This window comes from Nuphar pumila, chromosome 2 (assembly GCF_984573655.1).
Source record: "Nuphar pumila chromosome 2, dmNupPumi1.hap1.1, whole genome shotgun sequence".
Taxonomy (NCBI): Eukaryota; Viridiplantae; Streptophyta; class Magnoliopsida; order Nymphaeales; family Nymphaeaceae; genus Nuphar; species Nuphar pumila.
In genome coordinates, this window is record NC_143250.1 from 73,345,463 (window position 1) to 73,369,284 (window position 23,822).

The 23,822-nt window shown below is 38.0% G+C and overlaps 2 protein-coding genes across 3 annotated transcripts in view; both read right to left on the reverse strand.

Annotated features, from left to right (window-relative positions):
• Positions 1-3,450: 3,450 nt before the first annotated feature.
• On the reverse strand, positions 3,451-5,081 carry LOC149845760 (phosphoserine aminotransferase 1, chloroplastic-like). The gene has a single exon (XM_089997724.1). The coding sequence runs from the start codon at positions 4,995-4,997 to the stop codon at positions 3,888-3,890; it is 1,110 nt and encodes a 369-aa protein (XP_089853850.1). The 5' UTR covers positions 4,998-5,081; the 3' UTR covers positions 3,451-3,887.
• A 1,651-nt stretch (positions 5,082-6,732) lies between these two features.
• LOC149845761 (putative sugar phosphate/phosphate translocator At3g11320) overlaps positions 6,733-23,822 on the reverse strand; it is a 35,662-nt gene continuing 18,572 nt past the window's right edge. The window contains exon 4 of one of the 2 annotated variants that reach the window (XM_089997727.1): positions 6,733-6,966. In XM_089997727.1, coding sequence (XP_089853853.1) covers positions 6,949-6,966 — 18 coding nt within the window. In that variant the 3' untranslated portion in view covers positions 6,733-6,948. Of the gene's footprint in view, positions 6,967-17,064; positions 17,571-23,822 lie in introns of those variants that run through there. The other variant, XM_089997726.1, reaches the window with a different exon arrangement.

Genomic DNA, 23,822 nt, shown 5'->3' on the forward strand with positions numbered 1-23,822 from the left:
ATGATATCATTAACATATTTGAGAATAAAAATATAAAAATTATTGTTATGACAAATAAATAGGGATAGATCAATCGTTGACTCAATAAACCCTATCTATTTAAAGTACACATGAAGTCTCTCGATCTGCGTTCTAGGAACCTGTTTCAACTATAGATGACATGATTCAACTTGCATACAAAATTAGGGTGACTCTTGCTTTCAAAACCAGTAGGTTGACTCATATAAATTTTTACTTTTAAAATGCTACAAAAAAAGACATTGTTAACATCTAACTGATGGATAGGCTAACCAAAACTAGCAACAATGGACAAGATCATCATGACAGAAGTAGGTTTGGTAATAGGGCAGAAGGTTTCAAAGTAGTCAATCCTCTTTTGCTGATTGTACCCCTTGGCCACTAAACATGCCTTATACCGAGCTATGGTCTCATCCAAATGCCTCTTAATCTTGTAGATTCACTTTCACCCAACAAGGTTAAAAGCTTTATCAGGAGGGACAAGGGTCCATGTCATATTTTGGTAAAGAGCTTTAATTTCTTCTTTCATAGCGTTACACCACTTGACAAAAGGAGGACAATTTTTGTTCTCTTGACTTATTTTACTTAAGATTGCAATGAGATATTTTGAGCCAAAGAATAGTCTAGGTTTTAACATACCATCTTGAGATCAAGTTACCATGTGATGGGTCCTGGGAGGCGTTAGGCTTGGGGATCAACACCAATTTTACATCCACTTGAATGACTAGGTTGGGAAGGTGATGGGATTTCAATATTATCTTTATACTCAAGACAAGGTTCATTTGATGTTTTAGGGAAGGACGCATAGGGCGATTTAATAGGTAACACGGTTTCAACAGGACTAGGTAAGAGTATTGGGGTCATGAAGTGTCTCTCTTGAGGAGTTGAGTTGAGGTAGGACTCCTAACAGGACTAGGTTTCTGACTTTGGATCCACTTGAACACTTTTTGCAATATAACAAGCTCTTTCTTTCCTGCATAAGGAAAATTTCCTCATCAAAGACGTCTTGAAATAAATATTTTATTGACAACATAATCATAACATATGTATCCTTTGTAATTAAAACCATATCCTATAAAAACGTAGGGGTTGGACTTTAGATCACGTTTGGACTTGGCATAAGGAATCAAATTAATATAGCAAGTGCATCCAAATATTTTTAGATGACTATACCCACACACGTTTTAAGAGAATTTTATATAATGATTTTTTACTTAGATTTGGTGTAAGAAGCTGATTAATGAGATATATAGCAATTCTGAAGACATCTACCCAAAACTTATCATCTAAGGAGGCATGATATAATAAAGTCAACCCTACTTCAATGCATCTCTTTTTATTCTCTACCACATCATTCTATTTAGGAGTGTGAGGACAAGACAATCAACGTTTGATGCCACAGTTATTTAAAAAACACGTAAAGCTCTCACTAACAAATTCTCTCCAACAACACTGTAGAATATCTTAACTTGACCATCAATTTGTTTTTTTATAATATTTTTAAAATTTATATAGTGGTAAAGAGAATCAAACTTCTTAACTAATGAAAATAACTATGAAAAATTAGAGAAGTCATCAACAAGCAACAAATAAAATTGATAACTTTTATATGATGACGTCGATGGGGCCACCAAGAGGTCTGTATGAACCAGATCCAAAGGAGCCTGAGCAGAAAAATTTGCACTAGCAAAAGGTAGCTTATGAATTTTACTAATCATGCAAGAGGAATACAACTCAAGGTCATTCTTGTTAAGAAAAAATAGATTTATTGTTCACTAAAGTGTCCAACACTTTAGACCCAGGGTCACTCAACTTGCACTACCACATTTCATCAAAATATCTAAATTTATTTAGGCCAACTTAGCAAAACTAACTTTAGGAGATTGATTTTCTTGTTCATGTTGTTCTCATGGTCATGGGTAAAGTCTGTCCTTACTCTATCATCTTAAGAGAGTAGTCTCGTTCCATATATCCTTAATAAAAAAATCATTAGCATCAAACTGAAATAAATAATGATTATCTCGAGAAAACTTAGCTACATACAATAGATTTTGCATGATAGAAGGCTCATGTTTGTCAAAAATGACTTTTTGTGAAAGAAATGTTATTTTTAGAGAGATATTGAAAATGGTTTTAACGGTTAAGTCTGGTTTTTGAAAACAAAAAGAAAAGACATGTTTGACTTATTTTTTTAAGAGACAGATCTCTTTCTCACGACGTCTTTTTGCTGGAACCTTTTATATATAGCCATTATTTTCTAAAAAATAGACAACTACTATTGCAAAAAAAGAAAGAAAAATCATGTGATTCAAAGAAAGGAAAATCATGTTTTTGAGAAGCACTATAGGTCATCTCATTCACGGTTTTGTTCAAAGAGGCTTATAGGATTCTTGTACAAGCATTTGCTATTTTTTCTAAACTGTTGTTTGGCAGAGGTTGTTCTGTCAAGGTTGCTATAAGAAGTGCTTTTCATACATTTTGATCTTGAGTTTTAAGATCAAGTATAGCAAAATATCAAGTCGGGTTGCTCTTGGGGATTGAATATAGGTCTAGATGACCAAACCAGGATAAATTCTTACTCTTATGGTCTGTTTACTATGTGTTTTTTAATTTTATATTTTTATTCTAAAACACTATTTACCTCTCTTTAGTGTTGCCATAGATCTATGTATTTATAGTTTTTGTGCTCATAAAACTCGCAAATTACCTGTCCATCTTTCTGGTCACGTTGGGATGCTCTTGGGGGGGCGTGATTATGTCTTTTTCTAATGTTTTAAAAATTTTGAAAGAAGGAATTAAAACGTTCAACCCCTCTTTCTCTGCCACCATGGTTTTGACCGAACTCCTTTTGAGAAAAGAAGGGGATCATTGATTATTCGGATGGCTAGGGAGACTTTAGATTCAACATTTAAAGTTCGGATGGCTGGGGAGACTTTAGATTCAACATCTAAAGTCTCTTTTTTTTATTTAACAAAAGGTAAAAAAATCTCAGAGAACTTAAGAAGTGGTAGTAACGGTTGTTATAAAACTTTCATAATATCGGGAGAGCCCATTCAAAGTGAATTGAACCAAGTCCCAATTAAAAATAGGTTGGTTAACTGTGTGAAGTGAATCCACAAGAAACTTAATATAATTTAAATATGTTTTAACTAAAGAATATGAATACTCTAATGAGAAGCATAGAATTGTTTTAACACAATCCAAGCTTTTCTTTTCTAACAGATGAGACACATATAATTTATCCCAACATGACATCTGTTGTCATAGTGACTTTGATCCAACTCAACACTAGTTGATCAACTCATTTTCATTAAATAAATTTTTGGATTAAGTTTTAACTTCTCACCTTCTCTGAAGAACAAAGAAGCAGGAAGGGAGTCATCGACGTAATCGATAAGGTTCCTACTATACATCACGTACTCAATTTGAGAGTACCACAACAAGTAATTGTTTTTGTCCAGATTATGGATACCAGAGAAAAATACATTTCATCGTATTGATAATTAGGGGGGACAAGCTTGACGGCATACCAACCGGCTAATTAAAGAACACACAACGAACATAAAAAAAACTCGCAAAACTTAACAAGGCTACGACCTATGTCAACTACCTCCTCTCTACTTGACTATGAGAGGGGGAAGGGTGCTCTTTATTTAAATAGACAAGAGAGAGGTTCTGACCTTTCAAGAGTTACGTTAAGACCAGAACTATGCAATGGTTGATTTTCTTGGAATCTTTATTGGTTGGTCTCTACGATGGAGAGGGGTCCTGCTTTGAGTCTCCCCTGAGAGAAGAGTCCTCGTCTCACTGGCTGGGATGGGATTCGTCACATGGGGACTCTGGAACAGCAGTAGGCCAGGTTCACTATCTTAACAAGAATGCTTGGCCTGAAAATCCTTCATAAACACGACTAATTTCTTGGCTCCTTCTAATGGCATTGCGTTATAGATCGAAGCACGCATACCACCAACTGATCTGTGCCCCTTCAGCTGCACCATGCATTGTGCAGCTGCCTCCTTGATGAATTCCGCCTCGAGCTCCGACTTCTCGAGCGTAAACGGAACATTCATCAGAGATCGCACCGATTTCTCGACCGGGCACCTATAGAACCCGCCGCTCTCATCGATCGCCTGGTAGAGGATCCTCGCCTTCTCCGAATTCTTCCTCTCGATCTCCTCCAAACCTCCCTGGTTCAACAGATCTTCGAAAACCAGCCCGCAAATGTAGATCGCGAAACAGGGAGGGGTGTTATACAGAGACTTGTTCTCTGCGTGGATCTTGTAATCGAGCATCACGGGGGTCACCGGCTGAGCGTTGCCGATGAGATCCTTCCGAACAATGACGATGGTCACCCCCGAAGGGCCTACATTCTTCTGCGCCCCGGCGTAGATCAAGCCGAATTTCGACACATCCACCGGCTTCGAGCAGAAATTCGACGACATATCGGCCACCAATACGCAATCTTTCCCGACGGGCGTCGGGTAATCCTTGAATTCGACTCCATGGATGGTCTCATTGGCGCAGATATGCAGGTATTTCGCATTTGGGTGCTGCTTGATCTCACCGAAATCGGGAATTCTCGTGAATTTCTCCGATTTCCCGGACCAGGCGAGGTTGGGTTTGCAGAACTTTTGAGCTTCCTTGAGGGCCTTGTCCCCCCACGAACCGGTGACCACGTAATCGACGGGATCGTCGGGCGTGCAGAGGTTGAGGGGGAGGGCGGCGAACTGGGTGGTGGCGCCGCCCTGGAGGAAGAGGACCTCGTAGTCGGTGGGGACTCCGAGGAGCTGCCGGAGGTCGGCCTCGGCCTTCTGGATGACGGAGAGGAACTCCTTGCTCCGGTGGCTCATCTCCATGATGCTCATGCCGGAGCCGCCCCAGTTGGCGAGCTCCGCCTGCGCCTTCTTGAGGACGCTGAGGGGGAGAGTGGCCGGACCGGCGGCGAAGTTGAAGACTCGGTCGTCTGATGAGGTTGCCATTGTTTTGTGAGGGGATGGGGCAGAAGGAGTTGGGGGTGCAGAGCAACAGGGAAAGCAAACCAAAGCAAAGTTTTCAGTACACCTTATGGTGTGAAGAGGGGGTTGCCTTTGCCTTTAAAAAGAGTGGGGAAGGTGGTTGTGTCATTGTGTTATGCACAGCAGCACATGACCAACTTGGAGGGGGGGTCAGTGGTCTGTTGTTTTCTTTTTCTGTCAGCACTCACCAAAAACTCTTTCTTTTCAGCAGGCAGTTGGCCACCAATTTGATTATTTTAAACGGGATAATGAGAGCAAATGTATCCCTGAGATGAAAGCGAGTGATAACAAAAGCTGCTGCGTGCGCCAAGGATCCCATCTGATTTTTTATTTAAATTAGTTGAGACCAATGTCAGATCAGGTGCAGTCACATTGCACACTTTACTGTGCCGCTGCACCGGCTGCCCTCCATTTACCGTTGAGCTCCACAGCTGACAGGCTTTTAACAACATTGGTAGGGACTCTTGTTTGTTCTGCCTGGTATCAAGAAATTATCTGGTGAAAGAATCCTTTTTCAGCAGGAGAATGTTTGGAAGTGAGAAAAATTTCATATGAAAATGGATATTTTCATACCAAAAATTTTATATATGAAAGAGAGAGATGCTTGCTATACGAAAACTTTTTTCTGCCTTGGTGGAAAATCTTCATAACGAAGAACTCAAGTTTTATTACAAAATTTTTCAAGTGAAAATTTTATTCACTTAAAACAATTGAAAAAAACTGCACCTTTTTTTCTTTTCTACTCATTGTTTCCATCTTTTTTACCACTTCCCAAACGTAAAAGATCCTAATCAGTGGGCTGTGTTGGAACAGCTTGAGAAAGAAGAGAAATACAAATTCGTTTGTCTTCCTTTTCGGAATTGTTTGAAGACGTAGTACTATCAGACAAAATAATTCATGTGAAAGACCTCGAGGGACCCCCCAGCTTGCCTATTTAAAATACAGAAAGAACCCTCTAAATGAGAAGCTGAAGATATTAAAAGGATCCCCAATTGGAGTATGGTGCTAGTTTTTGGAGGGGTATCTTACAGTGGGCCAATTTTAAACTCTTGAAACACAAAAAACAAAAAGAGAAATTAAATTTTTATCCCCTTTCTTAATGTTTGATGCTGAAGACAAATTATTTGATCACTCTCAAATAGAATCTCTTCCCTTTCGCCAGTGTATTGCACACACTTCTGCCATAGCCCCCTGCATTCTTCACCAGTCGGGTCCTTTGGAGACCCTGCTAGATCATTTACCTTATTGCCATAGGAGCCCGTTGGGTTCTTTCCGTGAAAGGAGTGGATTCAAGTAGGCAAGCGGTAAGCTCACAGAGTTTTACGCTGTCAAGACAGTGATTACAAATACGACAGGCAAAGCCAACCCAGCTAGGTCTTTGATCTTGGGGGCAGTGTAAATATATATATATATATATAAAAAATTAACATCATATGAGCTAATGTTGATGATTGAGTGAGTTGAGATGCCCAGGCTCAAGATGATACCCACGGCAAGATGTTACAAGTTCGAAACCCCCAGTGTTTGTCCTTTACAGCAAAGCCAAAGTTGTATAGTCCTGGTGGGTCACCATGTGTTCGGACGTTGCAAGTTCAAAACCCAGTTGTATGTTGTATAACTGGTGGCGGTCTGCCTAACCCCAGTTTGCCTTTCAATATATATAATCTAATTCAGATTGGAATTCATATTCAAATTTAGATCTATATTACACATTTAAGATTCATATTTGAATCCAACAAGATCCCATGTGTATCGATCCGTATGAATTCAGCCCATACAATATGAATTTACGAGAAATTTTCATCTGTTGAGTTGCTTCACCATAATCGATCTTGGTTTTCATTAGGGCGCACATTTGACAACCTGACTATCAATTTGCTCTCCACTCGACCAGCACATCATCTCATGAGTTTTGCTAGGGCTGGTAAATGAGCTGAATGAACCAAAAAAAAGGTGTCAAGTTTGACTCATTCTCATGGCGAGTCGGGCTTATTGCTAGCCTGAGTTAAACAAGCCAAGCTCAAGCACAAGCTGACTCATTAACAAAAATATACATTTTTATAAAAAATGAAAATAACAAAAAAATTCTACTCCAAACTTACTGAGTCATGATCAAACTGGCTAACTAGCTCACTTGCAAAATAAATACATTGTTTTAAAGTTGTAACAATAGGATTTGAACTCTAAACTTATCGCTAGAAAGACCAACACTTCAACTATCTACACTATAATATAAGTCAAGTTCACTTATTGTTCGTGTTCAGCTTGTCAAGCCTCTTCATGAGTTTAAACGAGCTTCTTAGAAGCTGTTCCCAGAACTACCCACAGATAACACAAATTTCATGTCTTCAAGAGTGATTAAATCGGCTATATATATATATATATATATATATATATATATATATATATATATATATATATATATATATATATATATATATATATATATATATATATATATATATATATATATATATATATAGATATATATATGTGTGTTGATTTTGAATATATCATAGAAAACATGCCTGATACATTTAAAACATCGTTACAGGTCACGATTTTATCATGATGCTTTAAGAAACACGATTATATCTCCATTCATAAAAAGAGTAATATTATCAAATAATTTGCATCATACTTTGTAAAATAATATTTATAACAATTTACAAAAATACACCTAACTTATCAGCTATTTAAAAATAAGCACGTCGTTCCATTTATTAAATTTAACTGCCTGCTGTTAAGAGATATTTAAAAAATATGCCTGCTTTAAAAATCAGCCAAAAAAAAAATCAAAATATCCTCATTTTTAAAATCATCTATGAGAGAGAGAGAGAGAGTTCTCTGGTTGACCCATCACCAGTACCATTGCCTTCATTTTTGAGAGAGAGAGAGAGAGGGAGAGGTTGCACCATCACTACTACCATTGCCCCTATTTTGAGAGAGAATTATTGGTTGCCCCATCACCACTATTGTTGCCCTCATTTTTTAGAAAGATTGTTTGGTTGCCCAATCATCACTACCAATGCCCTCATATGAGAGAGAAGGGGGTGTAACACCCTCGATTTTTGAGCCTTAATTTCTTGCATTTAATCAATTTATTTTGATTGTCAAAGCTGTGCTTGCCGTTTTGGGTTTTTTTAGATCTAGACCCGATCCAAAACTTACTCGTATTGGCCTTGTATAGGAGTTTGGGTCGTATTTAGTTTGTATTTGAATTGAGCATATTGGTGAGTAGGGGGGCTGCATGAGAGCATTTTAGGTATGGTTTAGGTACATAAGATATTAGTTTGAGCTGGAGAGGCATAGGGGTCTTACTGCATGGGTATGGTACTTGGAGGCTTGCCATGTGGCAACCCTCCCTCCCTCTCTCCTCATGCCACTTCTTTAACCCCCCATCATGACCCTTCTTTCTTCCTCTTTTCTTCCCTTATTTTCCTCTCGCACGACCCATCTCTCTCCCTCTAATCTCTATCTCACCCCCTTACCTCCACTCTCTCTATGTAACACCCAAAATTTTATGAAGATTTTTTTTTATAATTTTTTTAAATGATATTTTAAATAATATTAAAAAAGCAGAAGAAAACTAGTTTACGAAAACTGATTCAAGAAAAAGCATTATCAATATTGAACTGAACTTAAGATTCAAAACCAACTAATATTTTTCATTTTATTCAAAAAAAAAAATCATTTATATATAATTCAGTTACAAAACAACAAAATTCATAACACGTGAAAGTCTCAAAATACACAACAATCCCAAGGCTACAATGGATCCACCATTCAGCTCAAAAGATACTCGATCCACGCATCCATCGCTACCACAACACACCTACATGTGAGTACCTGAAAAAGAAAAAGTAAAGCAGGGATGAGACCAACTACTATCTCAGTAAGAAACTCAATCTCTCGTCTCTCGATAGCAAACACGACAAGGTCTACAAGTAAACCAAACCTACCAAAGGTCTAAAGTATAATTACAAGTTGTACACATGTCCCTCTATGGGACAAGACTCAACACATCCTCTAACTCTAGAGAAAACAACAATAGGTCACATAGACTATGACATGCATAATCCTAGTTGCATGCACATATTTTAATTACTTTCTCCATTTAGGTTTTTCTTTTGCTCTACATTATGCAAATACAATTATTGTTTTGATATTAATAATTGTTTCTATGAGGGCATCGCCGCCTTGGACCACTATAAGAAAATCGGTTTACATGAGGATGTATTTTTAAACACTTGTATTTTACATATTTTATTAACCTCAAGCGTACATGGTTACACCAGTACCAAGATCTAGAACCCTTTGTTAAGGCGTTCATTTTTTTGAACAAAGTCATAGTGCACTATCACTAGCGTACGTAGCATGGACCTCTTGCTTTCAGAAGTTTTTTTTTTCCAAGCCACTATGGTTGGGGACTGGTCCACCTTCAATGACCAAAAGACGGGACTTCACCTGCAATATGTCAACCATCAGTCCATGAGGTTGGTGCAAATTTACTAGACGCGAAAAAAGTCACTCAAGATAACAGGTTACCCTATCTTTCAGGGCATAACTACACATCTTGGTGTAACATGTTTCACTTTATTTTTAGTTCATATGCATTAATGCAATTCATCTAGGTACCTACACTAGTACCTTGAGCCTTTGCCAAACAAGCTATACATAAATTTATTTATGCAATATGCATTTCTTTGTGCAAATACCTTTATTGCACACATTTGGTCACTCTTGTACCCCAATTTGCATTATGTCATGCATACAACATGTAGTGACTACATCAGCACCACAACTTTGTATTGTCACATTTGCAAATATGAGTCAAACAAGACCATGCATGCTTAAACCACATAATGTCATGTTGTCATATATGTAACAATAACTCTTATCAACTATACTGAAAGAAAAAAAGCATGAACTTACACATGTGCGTCATTCTCATGCATGCATGCTAACATACTTATGCATTTCAACACAAATTGGGTCTCTCTTTGAACCATATATCAGTGCAAAAAGCTAAAAAATAAAACAAACACATGTACCAGCCTATTCTCGAGTGATTCACTAGAATCCTTGACTTAATAGCCTTTATCCAAGCTTAAAATAACATAATATCGCATTCAGGTGCATATAAGTTGACTCTCCTGAACACAAGAATTGACTTACATGCCAAACAGAATATAAAACATACATATGAGTCGACTCTCCTAGTTTTAGGAGTTAGCTCATAGGTTACAGGGGTCGACTCTCCATAGAGTGAGTTGACTCTCCCACTACAGAGGGTCGACTCTACAGTGTGTAAGGGCCGACTCTGCAGTGCAGGAGTTGACTCTTTTGAAAAGAGACCGCTCAAACCGAGAACAGGGTGAACTCTCCTTTTGAAAGGAGTCAAGTCTCCGAGAGCGAGTCGACTCTTCCAAAACAAATAGTCAACTTCTCTAAACAAGGGTCGACTCGTTTGAAATAAGTAGACTCTTCATAAATAAGAGTCGACCCTTTGTTTTAAAAACATGAGTTGATTATGTCCAAAGAGAAAAGAGTTGATACCCAGAAGCAAGGGTCGACCCTCGAGTCTACCCAACCTTCTGCAAATCAGCATGAGTTGACTCATTTTCAGTAGGGGTTGGCTCCTACCATTTGCAGAATCGGGTAGCCCCACCAAAACATGATTTTGAGCTACAAAAATTTCACCAAACAATGGTTTACCTTATCCAACTCCAATCCAAAATACTTGAAGTTAAAATAAACAAGCATAACATATATGATTTATAAAAATCCTAAGCTTAAAACAAATTTAAGCTATCATAATATGTATGTGAACTTGGGCTACTCAAGCTAGCACATATGCATATTTCAATCTAAGATTTATCTCTAACAAGTTTTCAACTATAATTTTTCTTTTCAAAATAGATACATATCATTTTTAGCATAGCTTTTACCCAAAAGACAAAACATCAACACATGTAGAAGCATGTAAAACCAAGAAACATGCTCAATCATCCACGAGTTTCTGAAAACAGTATCTTTAAAACAAGATCTTTCTTTAAAACTAACATTCCATATTTCAAAGAAATACACTTAAAAATAGCTAACATGTTAAAATAATATTTCAGTTCATGTACATAGTATAAAGATCAGTTTTTAAACCCTTTTGTAATAAAGGATAGCTACAAAAATTTAATTTTGTTTGACAAGTATAAAGGATCAGATTTGTAACACCTTTGAAATAGAAGATATTAAAAGGATTTTCAATTTGCTTAACAATTATAAAATTCAGAAGTATAAGCATTATTGCATCTGAAAACAATATAGATTTGCATATACATACTTTTCAATAGATACCAAAACATATTTGTGTCCTTAAAACATAATCTTGAGCAAAGATTTGAGAAAAACACATAGTTAAATTGAAAATCCATGAAAAACATGAGTGCAGATAAAAAAGTACAGCAGCACTAGTCCAACCCACCAATGCATAGTTGTTTCGGGTTGATTCTACCAAAACCTAAGCCAAACAGTCCAAACATCACACACATTCTGCCATATTTATCATAATATTCACTCAGGAGTCGATTCTCCCAAGCACAGAAGTCTACTCTGAGCTAAACAAAGCATAAAAAATGCCCAAGAGTCTACTCTTCTGACTCATGAGTCGACCCTTAGGCTAAACTATACTTAAAAAGTATGTTTGAGTCTACTCAACTAGTTTCATGAGTGGACTCATACACTAAAGAAGTCAACTCACAACCAAATGAGTTGACTATTCAAGGTGCATGAGTTGACTCATCCAAACCAATGGGTCAACTCTCCCACAACAACGAGTCAATTCACCCAAACCAATGAGTTGACTTACAACCTCTCTACAATATTGTACAAAGCACAAGCCAGATGAGTCAACCCTTGAACAACAAAAGTTGACCCCTAAGGCCTTTTAGTTTGGTTATACCCTTTTCAAACTTTGAAATCTCGAGGTTTGAAGCACCAAATTTGAATAAAACTCAACCCCAACACATCTAAGAGTGTTTCAAATTGATAAATCACAACAATGAACAAAAACATCACTAAACAACTCGATTCTACCAATACATCAATGATTCCAAGCATGTTTTTCACAAAATCACAACAAAAACTACTTAAAGTGCCAGCATGCTTACTACCTATGAAACAAGGAATCAAACATTTACCTCGAATCACTTATTCGACAAGCATAGGGCCACAACAAATGCAACATGAACACTCCCAACGCATCTATACATGACTCCCACACACACGAGCTCAAACTTCTAGCTACAACACACACTAGGGAGTCGACTACACCAAAGCAATGCCCAAGCATGGACTTGGCACCCCCACATGATTGCTGCAAATGCAACAAAGCTCTATAAAGGTGCATTTCAACTACGATAGGGGGTGAAGCAACAAGTGGGTCGTCCACCAAGGAAAAGAGAATGTGAGAATGTATAGGGAGAGAGAGAGAGAGAGAGCAAAAGAGAAAAAAAAGTTGGTTGAGCTGGGCAGTAGTTGCGGCTGCTACCCCAATCGCAAAGACCATAATGTCTTCAAAAAGAAAAAAGTATCCAAACGAGTTCAACCAACCCATTTTAACCATTTTTCTAAAATAAAACCACAAGAATGACATTCAATCAATTCAAATAATTTTGGATATGTTTCCCACACAGTTGACTGACCTGATCAACTCTAGGTTGGAGGACTATGTCTTTTAGGATGAAAATACCCTCAAAACAACCTAGAATTGACCAAAATGCTCTTAAAACTTATCAGGCATGCCCCCAACTCATTTTAACTCCATTTTTTTATGAAACAAAGACCGTTCTCAAAAAATCCATAAGAACGTAACTAGACATGTCAATTTCCCAAAAAAACCATCTATATTGCCATTTTTTAGAAATTACAAAATCAAGAAAATGTCAAATATTACATTTTTACCCTGCTAAAAGAATTTATCCTCGAAATTCAAGTAAACGACGAAGGGTAATGACTATGCATATTCACTTCTAGCTCCCAAGTGCATTATTCAATGTCATGGTGTTGTCATCTCACTTTGACCAATAGAATCATCTTATTCCTTAAGATCTTATCTTGATGATCCACAATCTCAACAGGGCTCTCTTCCACTGTCAAATCCTCTCGCACCTCAATATCCTTATATCGGACTACATAAGAGGGATCGTTGACATACTTTTGCAACATCAGAACGTGAAATATATCGTGAACTGACATGAAATATGGTGGTAAGCCACTCGATAAGCTGACACACCAATCCTCTCCAACACCTCGAGCAAAATTACCCGACCCATGACTTGGAGCTAGTTGTAGTGGTTTTTGGACTGAAGTTATGGATGCATTATTTGTATGGTGAGACTTGAGGTTTTCTTTGAACATAAAAGTCTCAAGTACATCTTTTCATAAAAAGAGCTGAATTTAATACAAAGACGGTTAGAGTTTATGAAAGATTATGATTTCTCTATATCATACCATACAAGAAAGGTCAATATTGTCGCAAATGCATTTAGCATAAAGGCTTTGATTTCTTGTTTGATCAGCCAAGATTGGGATCTTCTTTAAAGCTTTATAGATTGATAGTTGTTTGTAGAGAGTTTTGGCCACTTGGTGTGTGCGAATATGGTCGTCAGAGCAGAGATTTTGTATAGGATCGCTCTTGCTCAGAAAGCGAGTCATGATTATGAGAAATTCATGGCAGAGTCCAGTAAGGCAAAGTCTCGTTATTCATGCATCAATGAGGGTGTTGTTCGCTTTATCTAGAGATTATAGGTTCTTGATGATCTCACCTTGAGAGAAGAGATTTTGGCAGAGGTTCACAGATTAAGATACTCTATTCATCCTAAGAGTACCAACATGTTTAAGGATCTTCAAAGAAATTTTTGGTGGAATTATATGAGAAAAGAGTAGTCAATTTCATTGTGAGATGTCTCACCTATCAACAAGTGAAGATAGAACATCAGAGACCTGGAGGTCTTTCATAGTCGTTGGAGATTCCAGAGTGAAAGTGGAACGACATCACTATGAATTTTATCATTCGTCTACCGAGAACTCGCAAGAGTAATGATGCGATATGGGTGATTGTGGATAGGTTGACGAAGTCAGCTCATTTTTTGTCAATCAATAGAAATAAATCTTTGGAGAGTTTGGCAAATTTGTATATTAATGAGATCATTCATCTTCATAGTGTTTTGCGATCTATAGTATCGTATCAGGATCCTCGCTTCACTTTGTGATTTTGAAAGTAGTTGCAAAGTGTACTTGGTACGAAGCTAAAGTTCAATACAATGTTTCATCCTCAAACAAATGGCCAATCAGAGAGGATTATTCAAACCTTGGAGGATATGCTTCATGCTTATGTTTTGGAGTGATCAAGAGAGTGGGACAAGCATGTTACACTGGCAGAATTTACATATAATAACAGCTACCATGTGAGTATTCAAATGACTCCATATGAGGCTTTGTACGAGAGGCCTTGTCGATCTTCGAATTGCTAGAGTGAAGTTGGTGAATGAGCCCTGGAGTCGCTAGAGATTTTTCAGCATTACTCAAATCAGATGCAGATAATTCATCAAAAATTGCTGACAGTGTAGAATAGGCAGAAGAGTTATGCTGACAAGAGGCATAAGGATCTGATTTTCGAGGTAGGAGATCACGTCTTCGTGAGATTTCACCCACTCAAAGTATTTTTTTGCTTTAAAAAGAAAGGCAAGTTAAGCTCTAGGTATGTTGGACCTTTTGACATGTTTTAGGAGATTGGTGCTTTAGCTTATTGAGTGATATTACCGCCATAATTTTTGTCAGTTTACAACATATTTCACGTCTCTATACTAAGAAAATACGTTAGTGACCCATCCCACGTGATTTAGTTTGAGGATATTGAGGCATGAGAAGACTTGATAGTGAAAGAAAGCATGATTGAGATTGTTGATTTTCATCATAAGATCTCAAAGAACAAGTTTATTTCATTCATCAATGTGCAATGGCAGTACCATGAGATTGAAGAGTGCACTTGAGAGCCTGAAGCCGACATGCGTTCTTGTTATCCGTCGTTATTTGTGTAAATTTCAAGGATGATTTTTTTTAGTGAGGTAGATTGTAAAATCTGGCATTTTTGCCCATTTTGTATTATCTAGATAATAAAAAATTTTGATGCATTTTTTCATGAATTTTCTGTGTATGATGGCATTTTCATGCATTTTTTGGAGAACTAAAAGGACCTTAAAAATTGAACCAATTTTCTTTTTTAACATGAGTTACCAATAGTATATATCACGTTTCATTCAAGTAGCATTTTCACTTTTTTTTTTGAATAATTTTCTTTATTCTCAAGTGGGCATATAGAATCTCATATTAGCTTTGAATCTGAATTCTATATGTGCATGTACAAAGCCTACCTAAATAAATTCAAGGATTTAATTACAAACATTAAACATGGTTTCTTTAAAAAAAAAATCGGGTATATGATCTCCAAAACGGAATTACCCCAATTCGGTTTTTGGAGCCCATGCCCCCTCAAGACATAACCGATTGATATAAGGGACTGAGTGGGCTGACATTACACGTAGGATCCATAGGTCGGCTCACACGATACGGACCTATTAACAGCCTAAAAAAGCGCTTGTCTAATAGGGCTCGATATCCTTCGCTGGAGAGGTGAGGAAACTTCCATGATAACTAGAAAAAACATTGTGGGAAGCATTGAGTCAAACACGCTCATAATAGCTAGCGCAAGGTTATCTGGTCCAAATGGATCCAGACCTTGTTGGACACCCTACATTACGTGTGAGCAGAAACTTCTCACCTTGGATCACATTCAGAGACTCTAAATTCCACTAGCCAATAGCTGCCCTCTATGCCTCAAGGCTGCATAATCTAATGCTCACCTTCTGCTCTAATGCTATGTGGCTAAAGACATTTGGGAGTTCATCGTTCGGAAGTTTGGGCATTTCAACATCCCTACATGTAGTATCAGTGGCGCTCTCCAATGGTGGCATGGACTGAGAAGCTCATGCCTAAGTGGCTTCACACATGCTGATTTATAGGCTTCCCAACTGTGATCAATAAGATATGGGCGCTAAGGAATCGAATTGTGCATGAGTCGGGTGCAACCTCCATCCGGTATAGCAAGAGAGCCATCTGGTACGCCTGCCAAGGGCACTTCCACAAGCTGGAGTAGAACTCAACTGAAAGGATTTGTCTTAGGGCGTGGATGAAATTTTGTATAACTGAGAATTGGAGGGTGACTCATCAATCTGGGCTGGATATCCATATTCTAAAAGTGCAGGTGAAGTGTGGTCATAGAGTTGTTTTAACCATCCACAGGTCCACAGGTTTTGTGTGCTATGCAGGTGTCAGCCATCGCCAATATGAGCAACTGATGCCTGAAACAGCTATTTTGGAGGAAGCATTGGGCCATGTTGCACAGGTAGATGTGTCACATCTCCTCGCTCAACAAGTGATGGATTAACAGAATGAAAGTAATATCGAAAGGCAGGTCACCCTTGCTCATGAACTATCCCAACCTTGCTAACAGTGTGTACAGATGTATATTTTTGTGCAGGAAACCTGATATATTGTTAACCAAGTTATTATTTTGTACACCCCAGACTGGGAGGTGGACAGATACATCATGTAATGGAAAGGCAAGGAGGCGGGCCTCAATCCCCCAGTTAATAAAAAAAAAAGAAGGTACTCAGCCCCAGTGACTGGATGCGGCACTTCCCCACCTTAGGAGGGGGTGGGTTGGGACATGGCATCCAGTCATTGGACCGAGTACTGAATTCTGCATTCCCTTGAATTTGTTTGAAAGCACTAGTAATTCTTTTATGTATTCAGGCCAGAGATTCTACGTTCTCAAAAACAAAGATTTTGAAATTTGATATTTTGATAAACAGAGAGAGAAACGTAAAACAGAATTTAAGGAAAACTATATAACTTTAAAATTCAAGGTCTTTCAATACAGAAAATTTGCAAGGTTCATGCATGAGTAAAGAAATTAAAAGGAATCCCTCTCAAGAAGAATAAAATTCCATAGGAAGCATCTTCCATTAATTAATCAAAAGTTTAATGGATAAATAGGGCCATTGAAGGGCCAATTCTCAAAAGAATTGATGACACTCTTTGCAACCAAGCATAAATCAAGAATGACAAACATGAAAAAACAAAAAGGAAAAAAAAACTCAGTTGGATCTTTCTATGCAGCAACTACTCTACTGTTACAGATGGAAACCCTTTTTTCCAGTTTCCACTAAAAGAATATCGTAGTGCATTTTTGCAAGCTGAAGCGTGGAAGTCACTCACACAACAAGCTGCTGCAAAGCATGTTCCAATTTGATGCTTCTCATTGGGATTTTTTCACTTGCACCGCTTTTTAGCTTCACTATAAAGAAGAACACCAATAACTGTAAGAGTATAACCAAGCATGCCCATCACAGAGACAGGGTTCCGGAAGAGCATGATAGAAACCACTACAGCCACTGCACCTTTTGCATTGCCTAGCACCTGTGAAACAGACAAGCCCATTAAGGTCCCGTCTCAAACCAAAGCTTTAAAAATATAATGCCAGAGAGAGGAGAGTTTTTTAACCAAAATAAGAGAAAGAATTCTGTTTTTATTTTGTCCAATAATAGATAATATTGGCCCACAAGGGCTCTGCACATCTGGTAGGGGCAACTTGTAAATGTCACCACATTGACGGGATGTCACAAGTTAGAAACCCACAGGTGGCATCCATTGCCTCAAGGTCGAAGCTGGGTGTACTCCTTGATGGGCAGGAGGAACCTCAAAGGGTTTTACCAAACAAAGGCCAGCCAATGTGTGGTCGGTGATGGGAGGGGTTTACACTTGAATTATCCAAAAAAAAAACAGATAATATTATTTTGTGGTTAAATAGTTCAAGGGCAAATTTCTTTTACATGTCTACAACCTCTCGGTAGATTCAATGCAGTCTGGTATTGCACTAAAATCTTCACCTCATTCCTGACATCATTTAAGACAATTAGGGGGGAGAAATCAAGCAGGATTGTTTCAGGCCCATTATAGCCACGCAGGTTGGGGGAGGATTTGGCCCAGACCTTATCAGGCTTTGGCTGGGCATCGTCTTATTAGGCTAAGGGCTAAAATCTGGGCCCATGGGTATGTTTGACCAGGTCATGACAGTGTTGGTTCAGGCTGGGCCAAGTTCCATTAAAAAGGTATACTTAACATCTGACAAATAACATAAAAACAAGAAAAACAGATCAGATTTTACTGATCATGCACTATTCATCTATGGGCATCGACCACCTGTTCTTAAGACAAATATATGGTTCTATTGGTACTCATAGTCCAACCGTTTCAACATCTTACTGTCACAATGGAGAATGTATGTCAAAGAAGTACATGACACATCTTGCAAAATGGATAAACAAGTTTCCAAGTTGATAAGCAACATAAAATTACAAGAACAAAAACCTGCATAGGGTATTTCAAGATGCAAAACATGAACAACAAAATGAACTGAGTCACAATATTTCTGGAAGAGTAACCTGACAGAACAGAAATCTGTTTCTTGAACTACTGGATTTTGCAACATGGCAATGTTTTAATGCTATGCATTCTCATATACAAGTATCAAGCATCATTTTCCTCTTTTATCACAAATAATTAGTGCAACTCAGTGTCACCGATATCGCCGATATATTGAAAATATCGCGATATTTTCAATGAGGGAAGGAAAGGAAAGGAAAAGATGAAAGGGAAGGAAGGAAGGGAAGGAAAAGAAGAAAGGGAAGAAAGGAAGGAAGGAAAGGAAAGAAGAGAAGAAAGGGAGGGGAATAAGGAGAGGAAAGGAAAGGAAAAGAAAAGAAGAGAAGAAAGGAAGAAAGAAAGGAAGGAAAGGAAAGAAGAGAAGAAAGGAAGGGAGAAGAAGGAAATGAAGGAAGGAAAGGAAAAAAAGAAAGGGAAGAAGGGACTGTTTCTTTTATTTTTCTAATTTCTGTATTTTTAATTATTTTTTAGAATTTTTATTTTACTTTTTATATATTGCTGAGATATTCCAGAAATATTTTTGAGATTTATCAACTTTTGAAAATCTCTCCGAGAAATACCCTCACCGAGAAATTACCCTTAACAATACAGGTGACAATAAAAGACGCATGTGCACACTACTAGCATGAAGGAGGCATGCTTCAACCACAAACATCCTTGAGAAACTGATTTCACAAAAATCTCTGTTTGCTAGAAATTAATGGATTTTATTGTTCAGTTGAAGGAAATAAACGGTTTGTGTTTGGTGCACAAAACATATCATGGTTGAACACAGAGGGAGGGAACCAAAGCCACTCTCTTTAATGCCAGGTTCAGGAAATATCCAGAGGAACAATTAAGTTTTTTTTATTATAATGATAAGGGTATCTAAAGACATGAGAGTTGCCAACTGATGGATCAGATCTTCATTATGCACACAAAGGATTGACCTGTTGCACGAGTCTTTCCGAAATTTGGGCCTGTAATCTATCTTTGATTTAATACATGCCATAGATGTATGGGAGGAGACAGATGCTGGTGAAATGACGTGCATTTGAGTGTTAGGAATGTTAAGTTATGTATAATATATATATATATATATATATATATATATATATATATATATATATATATATATATATATATATATATATATATATATATATCAGTTATATGATAGATGTGTATATATGTAAAGATATATATTTTATTTTTCTGTTTCTGGTTGTAGACTGAAATACCCATCAAGGGTATTTCAGTCATTTCGCATATGTAATAGGTGTCAAGGGGCTGACTGGTCTTTTATATTTTTATGTTTCTGGTTGTAGACTGAAATACTCATCAGAGGTATTTCAATCATTTTGCATATGTAATAGGTGTCAGTCCTCTAGGGGCTGACTGATCTTTTATATTTTTTGTTTTTTTCCTTTTTGTATTTTCTTTTTATCCTTACGTAACACAGCTGTTGAACTGGTCCCAACTGCTATAATTCTAGCCGTTGGGCTGATCCAAGAGCAAGTTGACCAGCCCATGTTAGTCTATTTAAAGGGGTCTCCCCCCTCTTTGTTATACATGCTTTTCTAAGCATATTGCTGAAATATATTGAGATTATGTTATAACTATTAATTATTTCCTAGAAGATAAATATATAATTGATAGGGACCAAAATCTAGATAGAAAATATTTTGAATTAAGAATCATCAATTTTGATGTGCATTCCCTCTTTTTTTGGACAGAATAGACAAAACACCTTTATTTTCTTTTGATATCTCGAGAATGACGAACCTAATTTTTAGGAATTGGATGGAGGAGAAATACCGCCAAAGCCTAGGACGGGGGAGGAAATTAAGTAAAGTACTCCATATACAAAGTATGGAAAGGTGTCTACAACTTCCCCTGAGATACCACTCTGAAAGAGCTAAAATTCTAACCTTGTGCCAAGACCTACGGGCTAAGGGACAGTCTCATGCAGTTAGTTTCTATGGGTCGTAGGCCTCCCAAAAGGTAACGGAGGCATCTAAAGGTTTCCTCGTGATAGGGAACTATACTAACGCCCTACCTAACTTATTGCAGAAGTTTCTCGGATCAACGATGCCTCCGCGCAATATATCCACGTCTAACTCTTGTCATAGTTTAAATTATAGCTGTTGGGCTGATCCAACGGCTAGTTGGACCAGCCCATGTTAGTCTATTTAAAGGGGTCTCCCCCTCTTTGTTATACATGCTTTTCTAAGCATATTGCTAAAATATATTGAGATTATTTTTTAAGTGTTTTTGCTCTCTTGTAACAGTGAATGTATGTTTGGCTATTGAACCATAATTGGTCTTTTGTATATACACTCTTTGAGTGTTTGTAACAGCCCATAAGTGGCTTCTATCGTAAAAGATTTTGTATTTTGTGACATGGTATCAAAGCTGAAGGAGTTTTAGAAGATAAAGAGGCTTCCGTTCGTGTGTTTGTGAAAGAGAATAAGTGTTCATAAGTTCCACCAAAGCATGCACCGACCTCTTCTCATCTATGGGTACTCTTCACAGGCAAAAAGCGAAGTTCAAGGCAATCTCAATGTATGTTTTATTCTCACACACAATTTTTGTGAGAAATCACACCAGAATATGTGTGTTGAGGAAGAAGACGACACATTGTAAAGGGGCGTCAATTGGTGATGGTATTCAACACACCCCATTGTGCCCTATTAGCATTAATATATATGGAGAATACAATATGGGATGGGTCTGAAATGTAACGTCAGACCCATATACAAAATCAGACCCAAATACAATAGACGACCCATATAGAAAACATCTATAAGTATGGATCGGGTCTCAGACCCGTATCCGAATAATACATCAGTCTCAATACCCTCCCTCAAGTTGTGCATGGTGCTGCACCATGGACAACTTGTTCTTTAAGAACCAAAATTTTATACTTGTGATACCCTTAGTGAATAAATCAGCGACTTGATCTGCAGTTGGGATATAAGCTGGTTCAACCTCTTTGTCTTCAATTTTCTAATGAATGAAGTGTTAATCGATCTCAATATGCTTTGTGCGACTATGATAGATAGGATTGAAAGCTATTTGTATAGCACTCTGGTTGTCGCATAAAAGAGTAGTGGGCAAAATATTCTTGCCTAATTCAGTTAGAAGATATGCCTTAACCGCGTGGCCTCTAGAGTGGTTGCTGCCATAGACCGATATTCAGCCTCAGGGATGGATCGTGCAACGGCTCATAGTTTCTTGTTGCTCCAGGCTATTAGATTTTCATCAATAAAAACGCAATACCCTAATATTGAATGCCTGTCATCTGGGTCTCCAGCCCAATCTGCATCTGTATACACCTCTAGTCGGTGTCGTGCACTTTTAGCTTTAGTTTGATGATAAACTAGACCATCCCCAAGGGTTCCTTTCAAGTATCGAAGAATCCTCTTGACTGCATTCATATGCTCTATGCGTGGGGCATGCATAAACTGCGAGACTTGATTAACTGCATATACAATGTCTGGCCTGGTAAATGTGAGATATTAAAGCATACCTACAAGACTACGGTATTGTGTGGGATCTTTATATGTTTCTCCATCCTGAGAGCCAAGCTTATGATTAAGCACACTGAGAGTAGAAAGAGGTTTACAATCTTGCATTTTTGCCTTGTCCAACAGATCCAAAGTATACTTATGTTGCGTTAATGAGAGACGTTCACTTTATCGACTTCAATGCCCAAGAAATACCGCAAATTGCACAAATCTTTCATCTTAAACTTCTGACTCAGTAAGACTTTTGTAATTTCTATGTGATCAGTCGAGTTCCCAGTAATGATAATGTCCTCCACGTATATAAGAAGAAGAGTGGTTACCTAAGGATCTCAGAAGATAAATAAAGAATGGTCTAAGTGAGATCGAATGAATTCATGCCCTTGAATTTCAAGGGAGAAACTATCAAACCATGAGCGGGAGGCCTGCTTTAACCCATAAAGTGATCTTTGTAGTTTGCAAAAATGCGTGCTGGGACCGTTTGCTGCATAACCGGGGGGGGGGGGGGGGGGGCTGCTCCATATACACCTCTTCTTTCAGGTTCCTACGAAGAAAGGCATTTTTGACATCTAGTTGACTGAGGGGCCATCCATAATTGACTGACAAAGATAAAATTAATCAAATGGTGCCTATTTTGATCACAGGGCTAAAGGTTTCTTCGTAGTCTTGCCCGTATTCTTGTGTAAATCCCTTGGTTACTAGTCTCGCCTTGTGACGTTCGATGGATCCATCAGGTTTGTACTTTATCTTATAGACCCATTTAGACCCTACAACCTTCTTGTTTAAAGGTCTGGAAACAACCATCCAAGTCTCACACTCATGTAAAACTGCTATTTCCTCATTCATAGCTTTCACCCATTTGGCTGATTGAGATGCTTGCAAAAAGGTGACAGGTTCATCCTGTTTTTCAATTTGAGAAATAAACAATTGCAATTTTGTGGAGAAGTTATCATAGCTGACCCACCTTTCGATGGGATGACGAATTCTTGCAGACTGCCTGGGTAGCACATCAAGTCTCTGATCATGGTTCCTATTGCATCGTGTATAGATAGCCCCTTTAAACTTGGCAACATCCGGAACAGTCCCTGTAATGATCTGTCTATCGGGCGGCGCGTCCCGTTGTGCTTGTACATGTGGCTCATGATGTTCAACAGGTTGCATACGATCTGGCAAGATACTTTGTGCTCCTATATGATCAAATAGCTCAGCTGCAAGCCATGGCTGGTATCCTTCAACTTCTTTATTGCGGTCACCTGCACTCATTAGATCTCCAGTATTAGTCTCATTGAACATGTCTCGCGAGACCCGGATGCGGTGAGTGATGGGGTCATAGCAGCGATATCCTTTGTATCAAGAGTGCTATAAGCACTTGTAATGTCCTACAATGGACAACTAAAAGAGACAATAACCAAGTCCACTAAGGGACAACACATACACAAGCCTTGAGAAAGGCAAAAATATAAAAGCCTCTTTATTGAAAAAGAGAGAGAGAACTCTCAAGCATGCATCAATACAAAGGGGTTCACCCCTATTTATACAAGAAGAAAAGAGAGGAAGGGAGGCCACAAGGGACTCAAAAGGTGCGCCAAAAGGGGGCTCCTATAGAGTCGTTGGGAGCCCCCAACGGTCACAATTATGACCGTTGGGGGCCCCACGATTCTATGGTGGGGCCCCTTTATGTGGCTTGAAAAATAAAATAAAGAAAAACAAAAAATAAAAT

Excerpts from the sequence above, each read along its gene's own strand:
- LOC149845760 (XM_089997724.1), bottom strand. The coding sequence starts at position 4,997 with ATGGCAACCTCATCAGACGACCGAGTCTTCAACTTCGCCGCCGGTCCG.